Here is a 24,124-nt window from a genome sequence, read left to right as displayed (position 1 = left end):
ACCTTTGTAATGGCTCCTCTCTGTTCTCTGAAGTATCAATTGATGCCATTGCTTGGGTATTACTGCCATTAAATGACTGCTCCTAACACATCCCATTCTGTGGTTCAGCTGATCTCTTGCTCTCCCAGTGAGTGTAGAAAATGGTTTGTTTACTTTCTAGAACCATGTTACATATTTCAAAATTTACCATGTTTCCCATAATCTTCTCTAGTTTTAGGAATTCCAGTTATGATAATTGCTATAATTTGTCATACAAGATTTTATTAAACTGACTTTTCACTGTGTGCTTTATCTCCCAGTGTTACTTGGTCTTTCAGTGCACTGACTGGCTTAAATTGAACCCTAGTCCATTCTGTGGGTAGCAGATTTTCAGACAGGATGTTACAAAGATGGTTTAATTTTTTTTAAAGGGTTTCTTTTTTTCCCTCCTGTGAAATCATCACAGAACAAAACAGGTGCAAGAGAGAATTGCTAAATCAGACAGTCAGCCTTGATTCTTTTCTGCTAGGTGGAAGTACAGGTATCTCATTAAGAAATGCTTACAGATAATTTCTGTAAATAAAAGACCTCATTTGAAGGTAGTATTCAGAGCTCCCTTCTGTCTACCTCCTTTCAAGGACTCCTTTCCAAAACTCTTCCTTTTGTAAAGATACAAAAGCTGAATTTGTCACTGAGAGCACTGGCAATTCTGTTGCATGGGTAGGCAATGAATACCTTTTCCAGGGTCATCTGAATTAAATGTGGGGTTATTTTAAATGAATCACTCCTGATCAAATTCTGGTAGCTTACCTTCAGCTTCTAATGAAACTGGAAAAGCCAAGTGGTGATGTTATGTTTGATTTCCTTCTCCTGTTCCAGAGACCAGGAGGTATCATTGAGCCCCCACTGCAGAGTTTGTGCTGCTGGTAACTGAATATCCAAATGCTGACTGTACACTGTCCTCTGAGAAGCAGCTTGCTGTCAGTAGTCCTTTTAGCAGACAAGATAAATTCCTGTCCTGGAGAATTCAGAGCACAAATTGTGCTGCAGACAGGAGACCTATTGGACGAGGCCCTACAAAAAGCTCCCGAGAGGGAAGGATGGGGTAATGTTTTGAATGCAATTTGTTGATTAATGGTTCTGCCATTTTTGAGAAGGTTTTTGAGATCAAAGGAACCCCAATTGTGAGAAATGACACTCATTTAAAAAATTAGAAGGTTTATTAAAACCTTATAAAAAAATACAACAGAAGACTGAATAGAGAAAATAATACAGTGCGCTGGGAGCAAAGGATTCCATCACCATCTGCTCATCTTCACAATGGATCTTTTAACCCTTTAGCTGCTCCCAAAGTTTTGTCAGTAGACTCCTTCTTCACTGTCCAGTGGTGGAGATCACTTTCTTACATCTTGAGTGGAGGTCAGGTACTACCATAGTAACAAGCCGTCCCTCCCAAATGTCCCAACTACCCAGGCCATCCTGTGGGAACAATGCAAGGGGGGAGAAACATAACTATACATCTACAAAACTTCTCTTAACATATACATCATATTTGCTCTTTAGTTGTGAGAGTCAGCCATTGCATTATTCATCTATAACACAGTTATCTGCAGCTTGTAGTACAATGAGGAGCTCCTCCCCCCATTTAAGGGAACTAATATCCTGTATCAGCAAGTTAATTTATCAACAGTAAAAACATTTGGAACCAAGTTAGTGTTTTAGGAGTAATGTTACATTAATTATGCATTGCTTTCCTTGGAACTTGCCCATTTATAGTAAGGTAACTGTTCCCTCTTATTGTAGCTGTCTTAACAGCGTTGACTGCCTGGGGAAGGTCTGCAGCCCAAGGATATGTATCTGCTGAATAAACCACTACCAGTAGTGTACTGTACCAGTTAGCTGCAGTCTATCCACGAGGCAAGTGGAAAGCTGTAGACACTGGTACGCAGAGTCTTGCAGCTACAGACATTGTACCTGCTGCAAAGCTGGAGAGATGCGAATTCTTTGTCACACCTCCCTTGTCGGTGGAAGACGCAATATGAATCTACTGCATGGGATATGGTCTCAGAAGACCTTTTAAGAGTTCCTTGGATGCCAGAAAATTATTTGTTACTTAATGGTGTAGAGTCTTGCCCTGTGCAATATTCAGAAGATGCAGCATCTTCTGGTCTGGCTGTGATTTCTGTGCACAAGTTACTTTGCCTCCATGTCTCGGTATTTTGTGCTCAAGTGTGAGCACTATGCTGTAGCTTGGGTGAGGTTCTTGTAGTTGAGTGGGCCCTGTGGTGGTGAGGTGTGGGATTACACTGCACTGAGCCCATCAGTGAGGGTCTAGAGCCAAAGCTTCTGAAGAAGTGCTTGGCTCTGAGCTGAAGATGGGGAAGGTGGGGTAGGGAAGAAGTTGTGGGTTGCTCACAATGTGTTGGGGAGCCTGGGGTCTTTGTCCAAAACGCATTTCAGGAGGTCTAGAGCTAAGTGCTTCAGGGTTGAAAGTGAGGAATATCTGAGGCTTCTGTATGGTTTTTATTGAGGAGAGAACATTTGCAGCATATGCCACCCTGCAGGCAAGTGTTTTCTCCATCTTGCTGTCTGGAAGGGTCACACAGCCCTTCATGTGGTGTGCTTAGGAAGAGCTTTGGAGAAGGGTAAAGCTGTTCTAAAAAATGCTTCCTTTATTAAAGCACCAGTAAGTGCCTGATGGTGGCATTGATTCTGTGTATAAGAACAGCTAGCTCTCTGGCATGTAGAGGAAGCAATGATATAAAATTTCAATAGCCAAACCGAATTTTATTTCTATAGCCTTTATTTTAAAGAAAGCAAGCGAGCCAGGGCTGGGTGGCCGGGGAGTCACCGCTCCACTAACGGCACTCACCACTTACAAGTTCGGCAAAATATATATACTGCTTTAAAGCCTACAAAGCATTTTCCAATGTGCTTGGTTAGTCCAAATGAGCAAATATCAATAAGCTGGGATCAGCAATTTCATAATCTTTCCAGGTGGTCATTGGCTTCCTGTCCTTCTTGTGGTCATCTGGAGGGAGGCCTTACACCGGTGTCAGCTACATGATTTTGTCAAGTGCATCAAGCTTTTTATTATATGTAAGCATTTAGTTGCTTTGTCACTATCCCTTTGTTTTACCACAACTTCCTCTATTTTATTCTAAGCATCAGTTGTCTGGCTACCTCATCTCTTTACTCTACTATACTTCTTCTATTTCAATGCTTTATTTAGCTATTCAGTCAGAAAGTTTCAAAACCGTTCTTTGTAGTTATCGCAGGGAATGTATCCACTTTCGACACAACAAATACAAGCATTTGCTGATTTTATTGCCAATTGACATGAACCACAAAAACATTTTTCACAATGCCCAAGCCGAGGGTCAGTGGAAGGCCCTGTGTTGTGAATGCACTCCACACCCGCTCCTTCTGGCACTGAGACAGCTCTGGAACGGAGGTGATTTGCCTGCCACGTTGTGAGTGCACCCCAGCACATCTACGGTGTGATACAGCACGGCGCAGCTACCGAACCCTGGCCATGCCCCGTCTCCTTTTCCTGCTGCCAGGCTCATGAAGCCCCAACTTTACTGCCAGCAGGATACAGCACTAGAAAAAATTCCTTTGGATAATGGAGCAGTAGCATCCAACTCCAGCTGTTTTTAGCTCCTATGAGAAAGAGATATTATGGGAGACGCAGCATACTGGAAAATGCAGAAATCAAGTATTTAATACGCTTTTCACATACAGGGAAAAGAGGTAGAGAGGTGAGAAAGCTTGAGCTAACAAGGATACAGTTGTAGACTTCTTCACTCAGATCTTGGAGTTATTTCAAGAGTCAGTAAAACAACTGAACGGCTTTGCTTGACGGGGTGTCACTGATAGGGGAGATGCATGCTAATGTCTTTACAAACCAATTTGATGGGTCTTAACATCTCTACTAACTTCAAGCAGGTTTGTTACCAAGCCCAGATAGCCCAACTCCTGAAACAGACAAGCTGAGGACAAACCTGAACTTCTGACCTTTGGGGTAAAATGACAGGTTCTAGGTGGAATATGTGGTAAGGCGTTTGGGAAGGCTGTACCTTCCTAGTACCTCAGCCAATGGGAAAAGGAAGAGGGCAACGTGCGGCTGGGAATTTGGGATAAAAGGAAGCTGCGTCCTCCGAAACCTCGAGAGAAAAAACGCCATGGGCCTGTGTACCTGTGGACTCTCCCTTTATTCAAATAAAGTTGCAGGACTCTTCAGTCTCCTTTATGGATATTGGCTTTTCATTGTGTGATTTTCCGTACATCACCAAGAAGGCACAGTAGAGAGTTGTCTTTTTATTAGTGTACTGTGAACAACTAGAAAAATCAATGTATACAGCATCTCTATAGCCTGTGTCAAAGCATCTTTATTATTTCAGAAGGAAATACGACCATACAGCAGTATAGACATAGAGAATTAAATCAAAATCTTTGAAAATTTATTAAAGATATTTCAAGCGCCAATAAGTAAGAGTTGTAGACCCGACCAAAAACAAAAACGAACCACAAACAAAAAACAACCCTTGCCCAACAAAAATGCAAAATACCAACAACAAAACAAAACCACACTGATCTCCCCACCCCGCAAGCAGCCAGCAAAGACAAACGGTGGGGTCACAGCCCCAGGCTTAGGCAAACAGCCTGGGAGCCGCGGGTGGGGCATCTGGGAACATAAGGTAGAAATCCCTTAGGCCAGTGACAGTGCGGGTGTGTTCGGGCAGCGGCTGGTGCGGAGCACAGTCCCGGCCCGCGCGGGGATCCTGGCTCCCTGCGGGAGGGAAGGGGAAGGGGAAGGGAGGGGAGGGGGAGGGGAAGGGGAAGGGAAGGGGCCACCGCGCTCGCCACGCGCGTGCCCGCGGGACGATCCCTGGCCTCGCCCCCTCGAGGGGCGGTGCCGCGGCGTCCTCTCGCGATACCTCGGTTGTGCCCTTGTCGCCATGGCGGGCTATTGGGACGGGCCCGAAGGCGAGCAGTGCCCGCAGCGCACCTGGCTCGCCACGCGCGTTGGCGCGGCCGCGGGTGGGCACCGGGGGGAAGGGAGGCACGCGGGGGGGCGGCGAGCGGGGCCCGGGCCCGGGCAATGACGCGCAGTGCTGTGTTGCAGGCCTGGTCGGGGCGGCGTATCGCATCATCCTGCTGCGGCCCGGCTCGGCTCTGGCCGCATTGCAGACGGCGGCGGCGGACAGTGTCACGATGGGTAAGGGCCGGGCCCCTCGGCACTGTAACTATAGGATGGAATTCCGCAGGGACGCCAGCCTCGCCTGTGCCCGGTCTGGCTGCGCCCTCACTTTTGCCCTTGCCTCTGCCCCTGCACGGTTTCGGTGGTTCTCTCTTCCACCGGTCTTGGGTCGTTGTTTAGTCAAGAGCCAGAACACTGAAATGGAAAGACATGTCCTTGGTTTGCAGGTGAGGTAACATATTTTTGCAGTCTAAAGTAAAAGGTACATTATGTTTTTTTGTATTTCTAGAATACTCAGTTTGTGGGCAACAACATAGTATAAGCAAATTTAGGTTTTTACTTAGTATATTTAGGCATTGTAGGTTTTTCCCGTCATGTCATATAGACAAGGAGAAACCATGTAGTTGTCTTGAATTGTCTTTGAAAGAGAAAGTGGATGCTGAAGAGAGGAGCAGGGAGCTGAAGGGGCTGCATGGTTGAAGCTCACTCTGTCCCTTGTCAAGTGCAGTTTTCCTCTTAGCAGACTTTTGCTTTTCAGTCTGATTCAGTGGTTTGTGCCACCTCTGTCTCTCCCCAAATGCTGGTGCTTTGAGACGGGGCATAGTCAGTCCAGGTTTGCATTTTTGAGTAGTGCGACTCTAACCAGGATCTGGCATCTCCTCTAATGAGTTGAGGTCATTATGAAGGGACTAGATCATGTAATCAAGTGTGATTTCAATAAATCCCTTAATCCTAAACAGGCATATTGGGTCCTCTTACCACTTTCATACATGAGGAAGGATTTGTCCTGTCTGCCATTCAGGAGCCGCACCTCATTGCCTCAAGCTGTGCATTTGGCCTACAGATGCCTTGGTCCAAAGCAGGGAGAGCAGGAAAGTTGAAATGCAGTCCTAGGTCTGGGGGTTTTGTTTCTGCAGTGCTCTTTTCAGTTGATTTTGGCATCAGCGTAATTCATTTTCTGCATAGGTTTGTAACAGGAGCTGCTTGTTTTATATACGGATTGAAAATTTTTAATCTGGACATTTTTGTTGTTCCCAAGAAAGATGAATTGAAATCTGCACATGGTGCCTGGTAGACAGATTCATGTTTCATGATCAAGAGTTTGTATTAGATACAAACCCAGCTGTTCTTGACACAGCTCTTTGCCAAAGTTTGCAGTTATATCAGTGTAGGGTCTGATGGGACAAAGTGTGTAATTCAGTGGACAGGGTGCTTCTACTTTGCAGTTTCTTAGTTCAATTCAAAATTTTTAATTTCAAAGTCAGTTTACAAACAAGAATAATTGACAAACTCAATAAATTTTCCTACTATCCAGTAACCATTGTGAGCCCCAGGCAGGCAGAGGAAGAAAGTGCCAGGACTAGCAGTGTATAGGGAGAGCAGTGCCCTTGGGGTTGCTCTCCCTGGTGCTGTGAGGTGGCTTCACAGGGACTTGAGGGCTAAGTTACAGTGCAGAGTCCAGGCAAAGCTGGGGAAGTGGCTGCACAGACACCACTGCTCCCCTCCAGTCCTCCCAGCTGTCAGGGGTGCCCCATGCCTTGTCGGGAAGGGCTGTTAGTTGATACCCTGGCAGCATGCGGTGCTGTTTGGTGGCAGTAGGTGTGGAGTGCTCTAAGGCTCCAGCTCGAAGCAGTGCAGGGGGAGAAACCCAGGGAAGCTGAGTGGGACTGAGTGAATGCTGAGTCTCACTGTAGCAGCTGGGATAGGATGTCCCTGGGAAATAGGAAAGGGATCTTTCTTCATTTACCATTGTAGTTACTGTGAATATTGAAGTTGTTCTCAGTGTGAATTCTCTGGTCCTTGAGGATTTTGGTTTTTGTTTTTTTACTTCTTCTTTGCAGCTACACTGGGAGCTGTGTTTGGCTTAAGTACCTGTCTCAGTGCCCAAGTCCGGGAGGAACCAGAGGATCCTTTGAACTATTTCATAGGTGGCTGTGCAGCAGGAGCTGTCTTGGGAGTGAGAGGTAACTGTGGGCAATGTCTGTGTTGAAATGTGCCCTTGCTGGTTTTAGAAACTTTTCAGTTGGGGAAAAATGTTAAAGAATGTTGATGTCAGGCTTCTTTGGTAATGATTCATCTCAGCCTCTATTCATGCCAGTTTCATTGGCATTGTGTGGGCCTGCTAAAGTAAATATGGCTGTAGGAGGGGAAGATACCAAAGGGAACCTGAAGTGATATACAGAATGAAAGGAGAGCTCACTCAGTACTGCCAGTAAGAGCTACCAGTTATACCTTAAAATTGCAGGATAGGAAAGATATAGTTGTGGAAATCCATGTTTTTTTGGCAACAAGTGTGTGATTTATTTTAGACAGCAAGTACAATCTAGTATCTGCCTTGTGAATTTGTTACATAGTCTGATGGACAAGCTGTGTCCTGCTGCTGTTGCTTCTATAGCCCTTTGTAAGCCTTAAGCATCTCCTGCAGATACTGACACAACTCTGTTTTCTGTAGACATTCATCCTCAAACCTAATGAAGTGAGGGATTTTTTTAAGTTTTGATTTTGGTGAAAATTTACTTGTCCTAGTTGTTGAGCTCATGAGAGTTCAAAGCAGTGATAGTTATTTTTGTCACTCAAATGAGCCATTTAAGATTGCCCACTTAAGGGAATGGGGCAGTGGATTACTGAAATTGATATCTCAAATTGCAAGTCATAAGCATGAGAACTCAATTTTATAAAAAGGTCACTTCTCCAATTCCCCTGGCCAGACAATGTTGCTGATGGTCAAAGGACTTACGAAAAATGGCAGTCTATCAAGATCTATTGCAAAGGACTTGTGCCTTAATGGGTCTTTCTGGTTTGATGTGTTTTCTTCAGCTCACAGTTACCTCACTGGCACCACAGCATGTCTGGGGTTCGGAATAACTGCAGCTCTCATGAAGATCGGTAACAAGGAGGGCTGGAGGCTGACGGGACCTCCTAAGCTGTAAATGTCACCTTTCCCCCTGTGAACTGGCTTCCAAACGCTGTATGTACTTAGGACATCATGTAATAAAGATTTGGTCCAATCAGCAGTTGTCACAACATGGTGGTGTCATATGGCTGTTTCCCAGCATTTGGGCTGAGGTGCAGAAAGCTGGAGCTGCTGAAGAGGAAGCAGCATCTTCTGGTCTGGCTGTGATTGATTTCTGTGCACAAGTTACTTTGCCTCCGTGTCTCAGTATTTTGTGCTCAAGTGTGAGCACTAATGCTGTAGCTTGGGTGAGGTTCTTGTAGTTGAGTGGGCCCTGTGGGGCTTCTTGACAAGGTGTGGGATTACACTGCACTGAGCCCATCAGTGAGGGTCTAGAGCCAAAGCTTCTGAAGAAGTGCTTGGCTCTGAGCTGAAGATGGGGAAGGTGGGGTAGGGAAGAAGTTGTGGGTTGCTCACAATGTGTTGGGGAGCCTGGGGTCTTTGTCCAAAACGCATTTCAGGAGGTCTAGAGCTAAGTGCTTCAGGGTTGAAAGTGAGGAATATCTGAGGCTGGAAGGGACCCCTGAACGCCAGCTGATAACTGGAGCAGGTTGCTTATAGCTATATCTGATTGACTTTTTTATGAACAATCAAGTGTGTCCTGCAAACCCACTAAGGAGATGGAGAGCATGGAGGCACAGGATACACAAAGAGAGGTGAGAACTGGATCAGTTTGCCTGGAGGAAAGGTCAAGATTTGATGTACTAGCACTTTTTCACTACTTAGTGGCTACAGAAAGTGGAGGCTCAGGTGTGCAGTGAAGGATGGGAAGTAACAAGATAGGGAAATTCTAACTAGATAGAAAAAATTTCACAAGCAGGATAGGTAAGTACTGAAGAATGGACTTGTAGAGGATGTGAGAACATTTTTGGGGACACAGAATTCAACTGGTCATGTGGGAACAGTGTGGTACAGAGATGGGACACTAGGGGATGGGTGCATGAGTTATAGAGACGGAGAATGTGGGCATGGGGGATGCCGGTGCATGGGAGAAGGGAACATGGGGTGCAAGGAGAGGGGACAAGATGAGATTGGTGCACCAGAGGACAGCAGAGGGAAAGACGGTGATACTGGGACACAGTCACAGCCATGGCAGGCTGTGTTGCTCTGGGGCTGCTGGGGTCCTGGGTGTTTGCAGGGTGGTCCTGGGGGCACTTGAGGCTGGGCCAAGGGGCTGGTTTCCTCCTGGAGCTGAGACCCCCAACTCTTTGAGAGTCACACAGCTCAGCACAGCACAGCTCTCAGGAGCACAGCAAGTGGTAGTGGACCTATCTGCTCCCTAATGGGGGTGTGGGAGTAGGCGATTGTTTCCTACCTGAGGGCTTGGGTGGGGGCTCTGCTTCACCCTGTGCTCTGGAGAAGATCAAGGTTTAAGAGAGGGGCCTGAGGGGCCAGGGATCCCCAGCAGGAGCTGCTCAGGGTAGCACAGAGTTTACAGAGCTCCTGTCAGCTTCAGCTAGCCCTGCTGCCTGTCCTCAGAGAATTCAGTGACCCACTGTCCCAGCCTGGGGACTCTGAGGCCTTGGACCTCCCTCTGCCTCAGCCTCTCCCAGCTCCTGGCTGAGGCCACGTGTTCTGTCCAGTCTATAATTACCCGAACACATTCCTAGGGGGTCACAGAAGTTCCACAGAGCAGCAGCAGGCGGTAAGGGGGACAAGTGCAGGGCACAGCATAACAGGCCACGCAGTAATGCAGGGGCACGGCATACAACAACCGCTTCACTGGGCTGCAGTGCATGGCCTGAGCGAGGACAAGCAACACTGCGCAAACAGCGAGCAACATGGTGGGGGCAAGGGGTGGCAGTAATATAATAGTCAGCAGACCTCGACAGTACGCAGTGCAGGGGAGCATGACATGTAACATTGCAGACAACTAGCAGGATAACGCATCACAATGTGTGACAGGCAGTGTGACACACGACAGGCAGTGCACAGCAGGCACTGCCACACACCAAGCAGGTGTGACAGGCGCTTCGCTGGGGGCCAGCAGCTTGGTTGCTGTTGGACCATCAGTAGTTTCAGCTATGGGGCAATGGCTGAGGAAAGGTATGGTTGTGTGTGCTATAGGACTGAAGGTCTGAGTGGTGACAGTGGCCTGAGGTATGTGGGGAGGCAGCCTTGGCTGTGGGTCAGTAGCTTCTTGCTAAGGGTTCAGAGATGAGGCAGGTGAGGAGATCAAGCTCAGATATGGGGCAGTGAAATGGGCTGTTGTTCTCACCTATGGAGCTGCGGTTTTGCCAAGAAGCATCAAATTCAGTAATGGAGCAGTAACAGAGTGTGGTGGCCCTGGCTGTGGGGTAGAGGATTTGGTGGTGGATCCAGTGGCTTTGCTATGTGGCAGTACCAGTAGCAAGACCCCATGTCCCCAGCCAGTACTCCAGCCATGGGCCAGAGGCTCCAGCTGTGCAGACAGCTCCCTGACTCCCTGCTCTATGTGTTTCCACAGGCAAGATGTGGGTTGCAGAGGGGCCGGCCCCAGACCAGTGGAGCCTGCGGGATGGGGCTCACGCTGGACACTTCCTGGCTGTGGCTGACCATCTCCGCACCACAGGACAGCTGGTGGATGTGGCCGTGGGCCCAGAGAGTGACATGGCTCATGCTGTGGTCCTGGCCTCCATCAGCTCCTTCTTCCACCGCTTCCTGGAGGGCAGGACCAGACAACTCGGCCAAGATCCTCTACCTCATGTCCCCCTGCCACCTGGGGCCACGCTGTGGGGCTGGCGGGCTGTGCTCACCTTTGCCTATGAGGGAATTGTGCCCCATGGCCAGGCAAAAGAGGTGGAGGAGACTGCCCGGGCCCTGGGTGCCCCCCGATTGATGGCTGCCTGCGCCCTGCGTCTGGAGATTGACAATCAGGAAGAAGGTCCTAAGCCCCTGGAGGAGCAGTGGGAGACGCTAAGAGCCATGGAGCAGCTCCATGCCAATGGTGTGGGCTGTGACCTTCAGCTCCAGGCAGGGAACGAGGTCATCCCAGGTGGGCAGGAGGTGGGGATCCCTATCAGGGGCTGAGGAGTGGGACAGGGTGCTGTGGGACAGCCAAGTCCTCTGGTGGGGATGATAAGACTGCAGCTCCAGGTGGGGATCAGGCTCTAGAGGTGCCCACAGGGCTGCTCCGTTTGGCAGAGCTGGGACTTTGATGGGCATGGGGCCAGGACACCTGAGTTCCGGGGGTTGCACACTGTAGAGGGTCCCCTGCTGCTTCCCACCATTATTCCTCCTTCCTCCTAGTTCAGCGACTGGCCCTGAGCTGCTCCTGTGACTTCTTCCGGGCCCTTTTCACCTGCCCCATGCGAGAGGCCACCCATGACCCTGCTGACCCGTTGGTTACGGGGCTGTCCCCAGCCGAGCTGCGTCTCCTCCTCTCCTTTGCCTACACAGGAGCTGTAGCAGGGCCATGGCCCATGGTCTTAGAGGCAGCTGAGACCTCCCTGCGCTACCAGGCCTGGGGGCTTCTCACTCTCTGCCTGGATGTTTTCACCCATGGCCTGACCCCAGAAACTGTCCCTGATGTGCTGGCCTTTGCTGTGGCCTATGGGTTGGATGAGGTGGTCCATATAGCAGAGAACTACATCTTGGCCACCTTTCCCTGTGTGGTGGTTACACCGGCCTTCCTGGATCTTCCTGCACACCTTCTCATCCGCCTCCTCCGCTCTGATGGTCTCAATGTCCTCCACGAACTGGAAGCCTTGGAAGCAGCATCTCGGTGGCTTATGGCCAATGGAGATGGCCAGGAGGATCTAGCCAAAGAGATCTTGTCATCTGTTCGCTTTGCCCTCATGTCCAGCCTGGAGCTGAAGAAGGTCCCATCTGTGACTGCAGGGGTAGCTAACCCAAAGGTCCTCCGCGAGCTCATGGTAGCAAGTTTCACCCCCATGGCCCAGCTGCCATGCCGGGTACGTTCCTTGCAAGAAGTGTTGGTGGTTTGTGGTGGAGACAAAGTAAAGGGCAACCTGGCTGCCCGGAAGCCCAGCAGACACCTCTGGTTTGCAGACCGCTACCTCAGTGCTGTGGGGCTGGTGAAGCAGGTTGAGTGGCGGGCACTGGGACACTTTCCTGATGGCCCACGCTTCCGTCATGCTGTAACTGTGGTGGGCAACAACCTCTATGTCCTGGGTGGAAAGCACTACTACGGGGTCCATGACACCTTAACCAGTGTCTACAGGTGAGAGCTACAGAGGACTTGGAGTTGGCATGTGGCACCCGGACATTGTGGGAGGTATTGCTAGAGCTAAGAGCTGCCCCGTGGATCCAAGACATTGTGGCATTGCAGCTGGTCAAGTGGCCCCAAGACATTCTGGGAAGGGTTGGGTATAGGACTCAGAGGTGCCCTCCTACTCTGGGGTGTTACAGGCTTTTTGGGAGTAGGAGCAGGAGGCTTCTATCTGGAGATGCCCCAGGACATTATGGGTTTGATATTGTCCGGAAGGAGGGGATATTCCCATGCAAGGTGACCCCAAGGCACTATGGGACTGGCAAGTTGTAGGTAGGTTGTTGCCCTCAGTGGTGCCAACATCAGCTCATGGTGTTATAGGTAACAGGTAGTCTCTTGCCCCTTTGCCTTTCAAACCCAGGTACCAGCCTATGGATGATTCCTGGGAGCGTCTGGCCAGTATGACATGTGGACGGAGCTACTTTGCTGCTGTGGCACTTGGTAATTTCATCTATGCCCTGGGGGGCAGCTCAGGGGAACTCTACTGCACAGATACTGTGGAGTGCTACGACCTGGCTAATGACACCTGGAGGTGAGGCTGCTCCAGCCGATGCCTAATTTTCCTTTTCTCTCAGAGCCCCTTATCTTGGCCATGGTGCCTACTGAGTGCTTTGTGACACTAAGTCTCCAGTGGAGGATGGACCTGCAGTGGTATTTGAGAGGGGTTTACTGGGTGTTGAACAACCATGTCCCTTGGGGACTAGGTGTTAGCCAGTGTTGACTAGTGGGTGGCAAATGAGTTTTTGGCCAGCAGTGTGTTCATTGCAGGTCTTGTTTGCCATCTGCCAATGAGAAAAGTAGTTTGATTCCTCTTATAGGGAGAAAATTCATGGGGTGATGGCCAATGTTGTCCATTAATAGAGCCCACTGTGGTTGACCAATGGTGTGGCGACTATAAAGTGTTGAACAGTGATGGCCCCATCTGTGGGGCATCCATTCTGTGTCAGCTGATGTTGTCCACTGGGGCTCATTGGGTGTTGGCAAGTGTTGCCTGCTGAGTGGTCAATGAAGCCATGGCTCACCAGGGAACCCCTAGGTAGTTGGTCACTGCAGGACAGCCCTGCTTAACCTGTCCTTCACCCTTCCCTCTCTCCTTGCCCAGGAGGTGCCAGCCCCTGCCAATGGCTCTGTGTGGGCATGCAGCGTGTGCCCTGGATGGTGAGCTCTACGTGTCGGGTGGGTGTGATGAAGCATACCAGTGTCAGGCATCCTTGCTCCGCTATGTCCCAGGTTCACCTGTCACACTCCTGGCCCCCATGAATGGCCAGCGAGCTGGCCATGTCATGGAGGAGGCAGGTGGGCAGCTGTATGTGGCTGGGGGCCTGTGTCAGCGGGCTGGGCAGACTGGCTACAGGGACCAGCTGACCTTTGAGGTCTACAGCCCCAAGAAGAACATCTGGGTCCTCCTCAGCCCTCTCCCCCGTGCACATGTAGTTGGGGGTGCAGCTGTGCTGGGAGGGGAGCTGCTTGTTCTGGGAGGGTACAGTCATGAGACCTACCAGGACACGCACCTGATCCACGCCTACCAGCCAGGTACCCGGCGCTGGATCACCCGAGGCACCTTGCCCCATGCCTATACTGACCTACAAGCCTGTGTTCTCACTGTACCCCCTGCCTTGCGTGCTCCCAGCTGCCTTAAAGACCCCTTGAGATCAACTGAAACTCCCAATAATGCTTAGGGTATACTCTTTGCAATCCATGGGATACCCAGATAGCATCCATGGGTACCTCTATGGAACAAAAGTGTCCAGATCCCTCTACAAGAGTGGGTCCCTTCTGTGGTTTCCAGCAACACCTCACCCTCAGGGTACGTGACCTAGACTGTTGTGAACCTGTGGAACATAAAGCTTCCCCACACTGTAGCCCTCTGCCTCCAAGAATATTCAATCCCCTTGTCTGAGCCCTTCACTGAGAGCTAGGAATTCCTCAATTTCCCCCCACACTTGGGTTGAATAAAAGTGCTTTCTGAACTGTCTGTCTGGGTCTTGTTTCTGATGGGGAACCCAGACATCCAGGTGCTTCTCACAAGGAACAGGAGGCGAGCAGGAGACCAGTGACCTGAGTGTCCTGGGTGGGTGGTGCTGGGCACTGGGACTCTGTGTGCCTATGTTCACTGGGCACGAGGGTGTGTGTAGTGTGTGTCTCAGGACTGAGAGGGATCTTGGGGTGCACAGGGGATCCTGAGGGAATAAAGTAATGGAGGTGCCAGGATTTGTGGGGGTTGACGGTGGGATAGGATAGGGGGTCCTGGGGGCTTTGGGGTTCCTAGGTGGTTTTGAGAGATCTTGGATTCCTGGAGTGGATTGGAGTGCTTGTTGTGTGAAGAGGTGGGAGAATTCCAGGGAGGAGTTGCAAGGAGAGGCAAAGGTAATGGGATTCTGAGAAACACTGGGATACCAGTAGTGCCTCTGGGGAGAGAACTGGTTGGCTTCAAATGTGTAGAAGACAAAAAATTGTAGTCTAAAGAGTTCTGAGGAGAAGGGGATAATCACTTCCCTTGGCCTGCTGGCCCTGTCTCTGTTAACCCAGTTCAAGTTTTGTTGCCCTCCCTTTGCTGTCAGGTGCACTGCTAGACCTTGTTCACCTTTCTGTCCACCAAGATACACAGATTTTTTTTTTTTTTTTTTTCCACAGCTCTGCTCCCCAGATGTCTGTGGCCCCACTGTTGGAGCTTTCAGACTGTGCCAGCACTGGAGCGGCTTGTCTCATTGTTTTCCCAGGAAACAGGGATAGAGAGGATGGTATGGTTAGAGGACAGCACCAGCAGTCAGACTAGTGCCTTCTTACAAACGCAGTATGTGTATGTCCATGGACACACTTGCACACCAGACCTTCACCAGCAGACATACTCATGCTGGCCAAGCACAGGCACGTGTTCCCACCTGTGGAACATGGGGAACTCCAGTAGTTAATCTACCAGAAGGCCATGCTGACTCACAGCAGTTTGACAATACATTTGGGGCAATTAGAACTGGAACTGCGTTTCAGGCTAGAAAAATGATTCATAGAATCCAGCTGCTGCATTTATGCACGAGTTCTGAAGCGAGCCATTTGACCCCCACCAATGGTGACTGTTGCCTCGTTCTCACACCTCCCAAAATGTTTGAGTGACATCTAGACAGGTGGTCACAAAGTTTGGCCAGCTCTGGAATGCTTTGTTCTAGTGTAATCCCTTACAAGTCATATCTGTTGCCCTTCAAAGCCTCCCACCCTACTCCTCCGTATCTGGCCATCCCATAATGGGTCATGCAGAAGCATCAACACTTGCACTTTCCTTATTACCTGCCAGTGTGATGCTTTTTCTTGTGTGATTCAGTACCACAGGGAAGAATCACACATTTGGGGTCAAAGTCAGGAATAGGAGTATAACTGTGCAGTTTTGAATGCCAGAATACATAAAGCGTCTAAAGCTGTTAAAGAGTATCCAAAGGAGGCCATGAAATGGGCAAGGGTCTAGAGGGGAAGGGTATGAGTAGCAGTTGAGGGCACTTGATGTATTCAGTCTGGAGGACATCGAGGGGAGACCTCATCGTGGAGAACTCCCCTGAGGGGAGGCAGAGGCCAGCTTTGATCTCTGCTCTCTGGGACCTGGGGCAGGACCCTCATGTGCCCCCCTCATGGGGGCATCCCAAGGGATCAATATTAGGAAAAGGTTCTTCCCCCAGAGGGTGGTCAGGCACTGAACAGTCTCCCCAGGGAATGGTCACAGCTCCAAGGCTGCCAGAGCTCCAGGAGTGTTTTGACAATGCTCTCAGGCACAGAGTGGGATTGCTGTGGTGTCTGTGCAGGGCCAGGAATCGGACTTGATCCTCAGGGGTCCCTGCCAACACAGGATATTCTAGGATTCTGGGATTCCATGGACTTTTCTTCTCTGCCTTCACTATTCCAAATACTGAAGACAAATTTCTCATTCACTGCCCTGCCAGGACTTGTGATAGGTCCAATGAAATCAAACCAGCACCCCTTTTAAATTCAGGCACAGAATATTTATTATGTGATTAAGAACCTGGCACTGGGTAGAAAGTGTGTGCATAATTTGAGCAGAAGCAGTTGTGACAGAGCACAACATAAATTCTGCTTGCCCACACTCACCCCAAAACTAGGCAGTGGCAGCCCCAGACTATCACTGACCAGTTTAGGACATTATCTTCCTCAGCCAAATACCCAAGTAATTATTTTAGCTCTGGAAACCTCAGGCTGTTTGAGAATACTAGAGGAAGGAGCTGGATGGCTTCCTCCTAGGCTAGTAGATCTTTCCCTTGTAAAACAAAGCATATAAAGCAGAGCCATGACCCTCAATCTCTTTCTCTGAGTGTACAGAAACATTTACATGGTGTTACCGGCATATTTCACTCTGACATCACCAATGGCCTCAACACCTCTGTCTAGGCTGTAAACAGATGGGGCCCTCAGGAAGCTAAGGTCTGTGACCATCAGCTTCCTGGAGAAAGGCTTGACTGATGTATGTAGAGGACTGTGGTGAACCCACAACTCCTTTGTGGTGCAGAAGGAGTAACTTGCAGGACTGCGCTGTATCCCCAGATCTTTAATTGTGCAGTAGGTAACCTCAGGGCACAACTCCACTTCCTTGATTGTACAGAATGTGGGTTGCTGGAGGGGGATTTTGAAGCTGCTGAGATGCATCATAGGGTTTCCTGTTGACTCCCTCCATTCCATCAGTGGATACCGCACCTCTTGGGTCTGCAGGGACTGGTGCCAGGAGGGTTGTCCCACCAGACACATCCATGCCAGCCAACCTGCTAGAGCCAGCATGGTCAGGACCAGCAGAGCCAAGGAAGCCAGGTAGAGCATCCAGTGCAACAGGCAGCAGTGCCTCAGCACCCACTGCCCCCACTGCAGACCCTCCCCACCTGCCTGCAAACGCAGCACAGGTACAGCCCGTCCTGGGATGGAGCATGGGCAGAGGGGAGGAGGAGAAGGTAGGGGGGAACATGCAGGTTGGGTGAAGTGTATGGTGTCCAGGGGAGGTGGTAGTGTTGGGGCATGTGTGGAAAGCATGGTGTTGGCTGACATCAGCGGAGGACATGGAGATCTGACAGTGGAAGAGGCCTCTATCATGGCAGTGGAAGGCACTGCTGTGGAAGTGGTGGGAAATGTACCAGCGGACCCCATGAGACTGCCATAGATACTGCTGGCAGCAAGGGTGGTTTGAGGATGGCCACTGGTGCTAGAAGAGCTGCTGCTCATAGTTGTTGGCAGTGAGGTGGCATTGTCAAGGGTGGCAGGTCTATGCAGGGTGATGGTGGTAGCAGCCGTGAGAATGGTGGCAGTGCTGGGGGTCTGTGTGGGTATCATGGTGGGACTGGCTGGTACAGGAGTGGTGGTGTTGGGAACTCTGATGCTTGTCAGCACCACAAGCAAAGTCTTTGGGGAAAGGGTGGGGGTACAAGAGGTGCTGAGGGAAGGTCTGGTGAGGGGAGATCTTGTGGTAGTAAGGGTGGGAAGGCAAGATGAGGTAATAGCACAGGGCATGGTAGTGTGCTCTTTGGGGATGAATGGATGTGGGGGGAAGGTGCTCATGGTAGCTTTCTCTGTTGTTTCTTCCCCATAATTATATTCATCCCATCCTTCCTCATCCACATCCTCCACGATGCTGCACTTAAGCTTGAAGTGAATGATGGGCTTCTGCCTATGCTCAGCAGGGCTGTGGCACAGTACCTTCTCAGGTGCGACCTCCACCTTTGTTTCCTCCAGGCCCCGCTCTGGCTGATAAACAATGTCAGCATTCTTCTGGATCCAGGTCTGGAGGTAGTGCAGGTCACAGTTGCAATGCCAGGGATTCTCAGTGAGGAAAACATACATGAAGAGGTGCCCCTTTGGGAAAAAGTCAGTTGGCAGGGTCTGCAGCTGGTTCCCTGAGAGCCAAAGGGTCTCCAACTTCTGCAGGTCCTGCAGCAACTCCTTGGGTAGCTCCTTCAGGAGGTTGTCTGAGAGGTCCAACTCCTTGAGTGCCCTCAGCCCTGCAAAGGCCTCCTGAGGCAGCTGCTGCATCTTGTTCCCTCGCAAGTCCAGGTTCTGCAGCTGTGGCACTGTGCGGAAAGCCCCTGAGGCCAATGTCTCCAGGCTGTTGTGAGCCACAGCCAGGTGGGTGAGTGCAGGCAGGCCCTCCAGGACAGGTAGGGCTGACAGTGCATTGTGAGAGAGGGTCAGCTCCTTCAGGGACAGCAGCAAGGCTCCTGTGTGCAGAGCCACCAGCCGATTGTTGGCCAGGTCAATGTCCTGAAGCTGGGCGAGGGACAGAAAGGCAGTGGTGGAGAGGGACTCCAGGCGATTGTCACTGAGCAGCAGGATGCCTGTCTCTGCAGGCAGGTCTGGGGGCACTGCGCTGAGAGCCTGCCCCGTGCAGTTCACCTCCAGGAGGTCCTTGACCTTGTTAATCTCTGAGGAGCAGGGCTGGGCTGGGGGCAGCAGGGCCAGAAGAGTAACCATGGTCAGGGCAAGGACCTCCATGACCTGGAGGGGGAGAACCGAGAGGTGTGGGTGCAAGCAGGCATGCGCCTAAACATTGCCTTTCTTCCCACACAAGCACCATTTGTAGCAAAACTGGTATCCCCTACCAGACCCTCCGGCACCCTCTGAGCTCTGCAGCTCCTCCCTGGGATGGTGTAAGGGAGAAATGAATCCCACACCTACTGCCATCTTGTCCTTGGAGGCCAGCAGATGACATTTTGGCCCTTTTGCTCTCCATGCTCTCTTCCATAGTGGGGAGAATCTGACTGATGGGCCTCTTCACAGCAATGCCTTCTCCACTGCGGCAGCATTGCTGCCCTCACCACTGTAAAAGCCATGCCTCTGCAGTGTTTGTGTCCTAGCATACCCACACCCAGCTCAACCCAGACAAATCGTGTGCTGGAAGAATCTCCCTGAATATGCTCTTACCCAACACCAGCTAAGCCCTCTGCTAGATTTGGAGGGTAAGAGCATGAAACAAGAGAAAAGATGTGTCTTCCATGAGCAATCAGGCCCCTGTGAACACTCTGACTCACCTGCAGATCTTCCAGTATTTGCTCTCCTGCTGCTCTGCCTCCTCCTGCCCACAGACCAGGCAGTGCTCTGGGACAGTGCTAGCGGGGAGCTGCCCAGCCCTCTATCAGCACCCACAGTTGTGGGAAGGGAGCTGTGGTTTCCTGAGGAGCCAAAGCCATCTCCTGTCCTTTCACACAGCCCTTGCTTTGGCTGCACTGCCACATCACCATCTCTCCTTGCAAAATGTTGAGGATCAGCAGGCATTGCCCCAGTGGCAAAGGGTCATGGCCCACTGCAGTCTGCACTGGATCCTGCTTGCTCTGCTGCTCAAGCCAGTTTTCCCCTTACGATTTGCAGGAGTGCTTGCAGAAAATAATTCCATTGGCTTCTGGAGAGAAAAGGGGCAGGAACAGTGGCCACAGCTTCTGAGAAGGGGCTGAGGTGGTAACAAAATGACTCTATGCCCATGATGCTGGAGAAGCCCTTGCATCTGGATGCAGGCAGGCCCATCTGGACCAGAATGCCTTGAGGCTCAGAATGTCTCTTGCTTCTGTGATAGGAGTGGGATGGACTGAGGCTCTCCTCCTTCAGCAGCTGTATTTTAAGGCCCTCTTCTCCAGCTTGGCAAGCCTGTGAGTGAAGATACTCTTTGCCTTTTCTGACAGATGGACTGCATCTATCCTCAGCAGACCAGGTTGTTCAAAGCAAGTCTGATGGTCTGAGCAGCCAAACCCTTGGCTGTGGCACCAGTCCTGTAACCATTTGTTGATTCCCCAGATTGGACTGTCTCTTTCAAACCCCCTCGCTTTGACTGGGAAGGTTGATGAAAAAACTACCTGTGCTCCAGAGTCAGCAGCTACTGCTGCTCCCAGGGCTCTGTAATCCTTCTTGATGCTGCTCACTGGCACCGACATGAAGTGGACTGTGCAAGGCATGGTAGTTGCTCAGTGACATCTCTGATATGAGTCCATGGTAAGCAGAGTGCAGCAGGCCAGTAAACAGTGCCTCTATGCTTCTCAGAAGAGAGTCTCTCTCAGCTTGGTTGCTGGAAGACAGAGCTTAGATGCAAATTATGAATGGTATGTGTGATGGTAACTGCATTGGGGTACTCATCTGCAGATGCATTTCCCTCTGCCATGGAATCTTAATCTCGAATGGTATCTGCAGAAGAAATGGAGTCTGAAATGATACCTACATTTACAACAGTAATTGCAACAGCATCTGTGTCTGCCTACAACACATGAGTTATCTAAGCTTGGAATATAAGTTGTTCTTAATAATATTCTTGCCCTCTTTTAATTTTATTTTTCTTTTTTTTTTATTCTCCTATTCTCCCTTGTCCAAACAAAGAAAACATAGACAGGGTCTTTGGGGATTGAGACAGGAGGTGTCATTTTAACTAGAACCTCTGATTCCCCAGGGTTTTTTGCTTCTTTATACTTTTCATTTTTACAGTCAGATACACCTGTGTGCTTTGGCTGCTCCATTTCCTAGACCCAAATGTTGGAAATTATATAACTTCTCTAATATTTAAGTTAATGGTTTTAATTATATTCTTATTATTTTTTAAAAATGAAGTATTTAAGTTATAAGTAGTGTGTTAGTCTTAAATCACTTTTAGCCAGCATTTAATAAAGTTGTCATATGCTCCTTTTATGGGAACACAGCTTGGGAAAATTACTGAAACTTTACATTTTGCTAAACTAACTCAGATATGCTTCAATGAACAAAATCGGGCACAGGGAAATATATTATTGAAGCTGGACATCTAGAATGCAGAAATTATGGACTTATAAGGATTTTTTCACAAAAGCCAGAAGATAAAAAACTAACGAAGACTCAGTATATGTGTTGGAAAGTTCCTACTGGAGGAAAAAGATACTAAAAAGACTAAAAATAAGGACTAATTAGCATAAGAAGCAAAATTCAACAGCCAATAGAAGACAGAATACTAATTATGAGAGTTATGTAATTTAGAACCAATGATCATTAATTCCATTAATTTATACATTGCTAACAATGTATGAATAAGTGAAAAAGTTTTGCATTGATGTCTGTATGGAGGCTGAAATTTTGTTTGCCATACACACTCCTCTGGACCAAGAGGTTTCCCATGTTTTTCTTCCAGTTGAGAAGTCCAAATGTCCAGGGCTTTAGAGACCTTGACCCGAGTATGACGTGTCCACCTGTGTTCAGCTGTCCTGGCTGCTGTCTCTGCAGTCCTGGTTGGATGTTCTGAACAGCAAAGTCCAAAGGTAGTGTCTGTGCTAACTGTGCTTCCTGTCAATGAGATTTCATGAGACAAAGTATCCTGGCCACATACCAGTTTAAATATACATCTTCACCTCCCTGCCACATTGAAAATTAACAGGGTAAGAATCCCAAACAATTCACAAGGGAATAATTGAATATTCCCTCGGGTTTGGCTTTTACTCTTGCCAAAGCAAATAGCAAAAGCCATACCCATGGCATCTTACTTTCTGTCACCAGCTTCAAGTGGTGTTTCTTTATTTGTCCATTCATCCTTTCTACTTAACCTCAGGGTTCTCAGGGTAAGAATTCAGTTAAGGAATTTTCAGGGTGCCAGGGGGTGTGGAGGTCCCACTGAATTCTCAAGGCAGCCATAATCCCTTGAAGGATCCCCCTTTAAAAATAGTTCCCCATCCAAGTCCACTGCCTTCACAATCCCATATTCAGAAGTCCTTTGGTAATGATGCAATAGTTGCTGAAGTGACTAGAAACTCCTCTGGCCACCCTGCCAGCCGGCATACCACTACTAGAGGATACTTAAGTCCTCTTGCCCAGGGCATCTCAGCAAAATACACTCAACACCTTTGGAAAAGGCATATTGCTCAAGGTCATTTCCCTGCATTGCAATCTCCTTTGTAGTCTTCACTCTTAACTTTAGCCAGGCACCCCTCAATAGCTCATTTTGTTGAAACAAAAAAACCCAAGGCCGTTCATCTTGAAGAATGTCTCTGCCAATCCTCGAGAGTCCGAACAGCTTCCCCCATGGAACTGTCCCAATATTTGCAGGATCAAAGCTCCTAGCATCTACTGTTTACTGTCTTTTGCAGCTCAATTCTCTCCTCTTTCCTCTGCTGCACCAACTTTAATTATCTCCAAATTCCTCTGGTGGAAAAGACAGCATCACCAACACCACTTCCCCGCTCCTCCTGGCAGCAGCTGAGTCACAGGGAGCAAAGGGTGGATCCCAAAGACCTCTGGCAGAAGTGCTGCTTTCTGAACATCTCCATTGGCCAGTTGATTACCTATTGTCTCTTCTGGGCTATCTGCCTGATGTCCCCTAACATGTTTTATTTCTACCTCTTTTGGTAAATGTACCACCTCAAACAGGCGTGTAATTGAGCTCTGATGAGCGAACTAACGTCTTTCATTGCAAGTTACCAAATCTCTTTCCTTCCAGCTTTCCAAATGCATGTACCACCACACATGCATACTTGGAATCTGTAAATATATTCACCACCTTTCCTTAATACACTTTGCAGGCTTTTATTAAGGCATACAGTTTTGCGCTTTGTGCTGCTTATGTGCATGGTACCTTTCCCCCCTTTTTGCAATCCCCTCCCCTTTACTATAGTATATCAGATAACTCGTTTTCCTCCTACTATCCTTGAAGATCCGTTAATAAACACCTTTTTCCCATTTGGCAGAAGGGTCCACCAAATCTTCCCTAGCTCGAGTCTGGAGATCTGTTACCTAGATACAGACAAAAGCCTCCTTTAAGGTTCCTTTCTCAGGGCCAGTTAAACAGGAGGCTGGGTTCTCAAGTCTAAATCCTCCTGTTCCATTTCACACTGAAGCAATCTAGTGCCAGTCATCCACCCAGAACTTGGTGCCAAACTTTAACAATCCTGCATTCAGTTATCATCAAAGCTGTGGCCGCACAACTCTGCAGACAACAGAGCCTCAGTTACCGTTAGAGCAAACAGTGGGGCCACCCCCTTGTTTCACAAATATTTTAGCACTAGAATTCCTTTGGCACAGCCCTATACCAGAGGACCACACTGCTTATTGTTCTGAGTACCTTCAGCATAACCTAAGCGTACCAGAAATAGCCTATGCATTTTCTCTGCTCAGCAAATTCCTTCACCATCCCCAAGTCTGGGCGTGGGATGTCCAGAAAAGCAGTATTTCCAAAGAGTATTTCCTCATTCATTAATAATTCACACAGGAGAAATCAGTCTTTGCAGCCAGTCCATATAAAATTCCAATTCCTTTTCCAGGCCTGGGAGAGCTAAAGCTGGGGCATTAATCAACCTTTCTTTTAATTTTCTTGCAATACCCTTGTTATAAATGAATGCTCCAATTCATTAATTAAAAAAAAATTATTAATTGGTCCAAATAAAAATTTAGAGAATAACAACGAAAAGCCACTATCCAATAAAAACGGTCAGTGCCGAGCCCGGGTATCGGCGCTGGGTGCGACACAGGTTTGACCGCTACAGCAGAGGGTCCCCTATGTTTCACCCCGACTGTCCTGTCCAAGCGATTTTTATACATTTTTTCTTGCCCAAGACAGAGTCCCTTTTCTTCCTTTTCAGACTGCACATATTCATGTGGAGTTCTTTCTCTGTGGCAAGTTGAACATGTCCGGAGAGTGATGAGCACCCATGATCGCGTTCCCGGATTCGGTACTGAGATGTATCTCCCCGATGGCTCCGGCTATCTCAATCTCAGATATTTATCGCATATTCATCGTCCAGGTGCTCCTTGGATCACCCTGATGGATGATCCATCTCCGGGCTGGCCATGTTCATTTGATTGTAAA

The 24,124-nt window shown here is 49.0% G+C and overlaps 4 protein-coding genes across 7 annotated transcripts in view; 3 read left to right on the top strand and 1 right to left on the bottom strand.

Annotated features, from left to right (window-relative positions):
• The window catches only part of RANBP3 (RAN binding protein 3), a 63,866-nt gene extending 59,631 nt beyond the window's left edge, over positions 1-4,235 (top strand). For 3 of the 4 annotated variants that reach the window (XM_053965620.1, XM_053965618.1, XM_053965617.1), the window contains one exon: positions 1,783-4,235. The gene's annotated coding sequence lies outside the window, so the exon portion shown is untranslated. The remainder of the gene's footprint in view (positions 1-1,782) is intronic. The other variant, XM_053965619.1, reaches the window with a different exon arrangement.
• A 670-nt stretch (positions 4,236-4,905) lies between these two features.
• NDUFA11 (NADH:ubiquinone oxidoreductase subunit A11) lies at positions 4,906-8,193 on the top strand. Its single transcript, XM_053965622.1, has 4 exons — positions 4,906-5,022; positions 5,108-5,200; positions 7,024-7,146; positions 8,000-8,193. Exons 1-4 carry the CDS (start codon positions 4,941-4,943, stop codon positions 8,110-8,112), a joined length of 411 nt encoding a protein of 136 aa, XP_053821597.1. The 5' UTR covers positions 4,906-4,940; the 3' UTR covers positions 8,113-8,193.
• Positions 8,194-10,106: 1,913 nt separating this feature from the next.
• Positions 10,107-14,320, top strand: KLHL33 (kelch like family member 33). Its single transcript, XM_053966235.1, has 5 exons — positions 10,107-10,181; positions 10,582-11,109; positions 11,364-12,297; positions 12,707-12,877; positions 13,448-14,320. The coding sequence occupies exons 1-5, from the start codon at positions 10,160-10,162 to the stop codon at positions 14,022-14,024; spliced, it is 2,232 nt and encodes a 743-aa protein (XP_053822210.1). The 5' UTR covers positions 10,107-10,159; the 3' UTR covers positions 14,025-14,320.
• Positions 14,321-16,422: 2,102 nt separating this feature from the next.
• LOC128800607 (platelet glycoprotein Ib alpha chain-like) lies at positions 16,423-19,407 on the bottom strand. Its single transcript, XM_053965926.1, has 2 exons — positions 19,353-19,407; positions 16,423-18,819 (listed from the first exon to the last, which is right to left on the bottom strand). Exon 2 carries the CDS (start codon positions 18,814-18,816, stop codon positions 16,672-16,674), a length of 2,145 nt encoding a protein of 714 aa, XP_053821901.1. The 5' UTR covers positions 18,817-18,819; positions 19,353-19,407; the 3' UTR covers positions 16,423-16,671.
• Positions 19,408-24,124: the final 4,717 nt, after the last annotated feature.

This window comes from Vidua chalybeata, chromosome 27 (genome assembly GCF_026979565.1).
Source record: "Vidua chalybeata isolate OUT-0048 chromosome 27, bVidCha1 merged haplotype, whole genome shotgun sequence".
In the NCBI taxonomy this organism is placed as follows: domain Eukaryota; kingdom Metazoa; phylum Chordata; class Aves; order Passeriformes; family Viduidae; genus Vidua; species Vidua chalybeata.
Note: the sequence above shows the minus strand (reverse complement) of the source record. Positions and strands in the feature narration are given on the sequence as shown.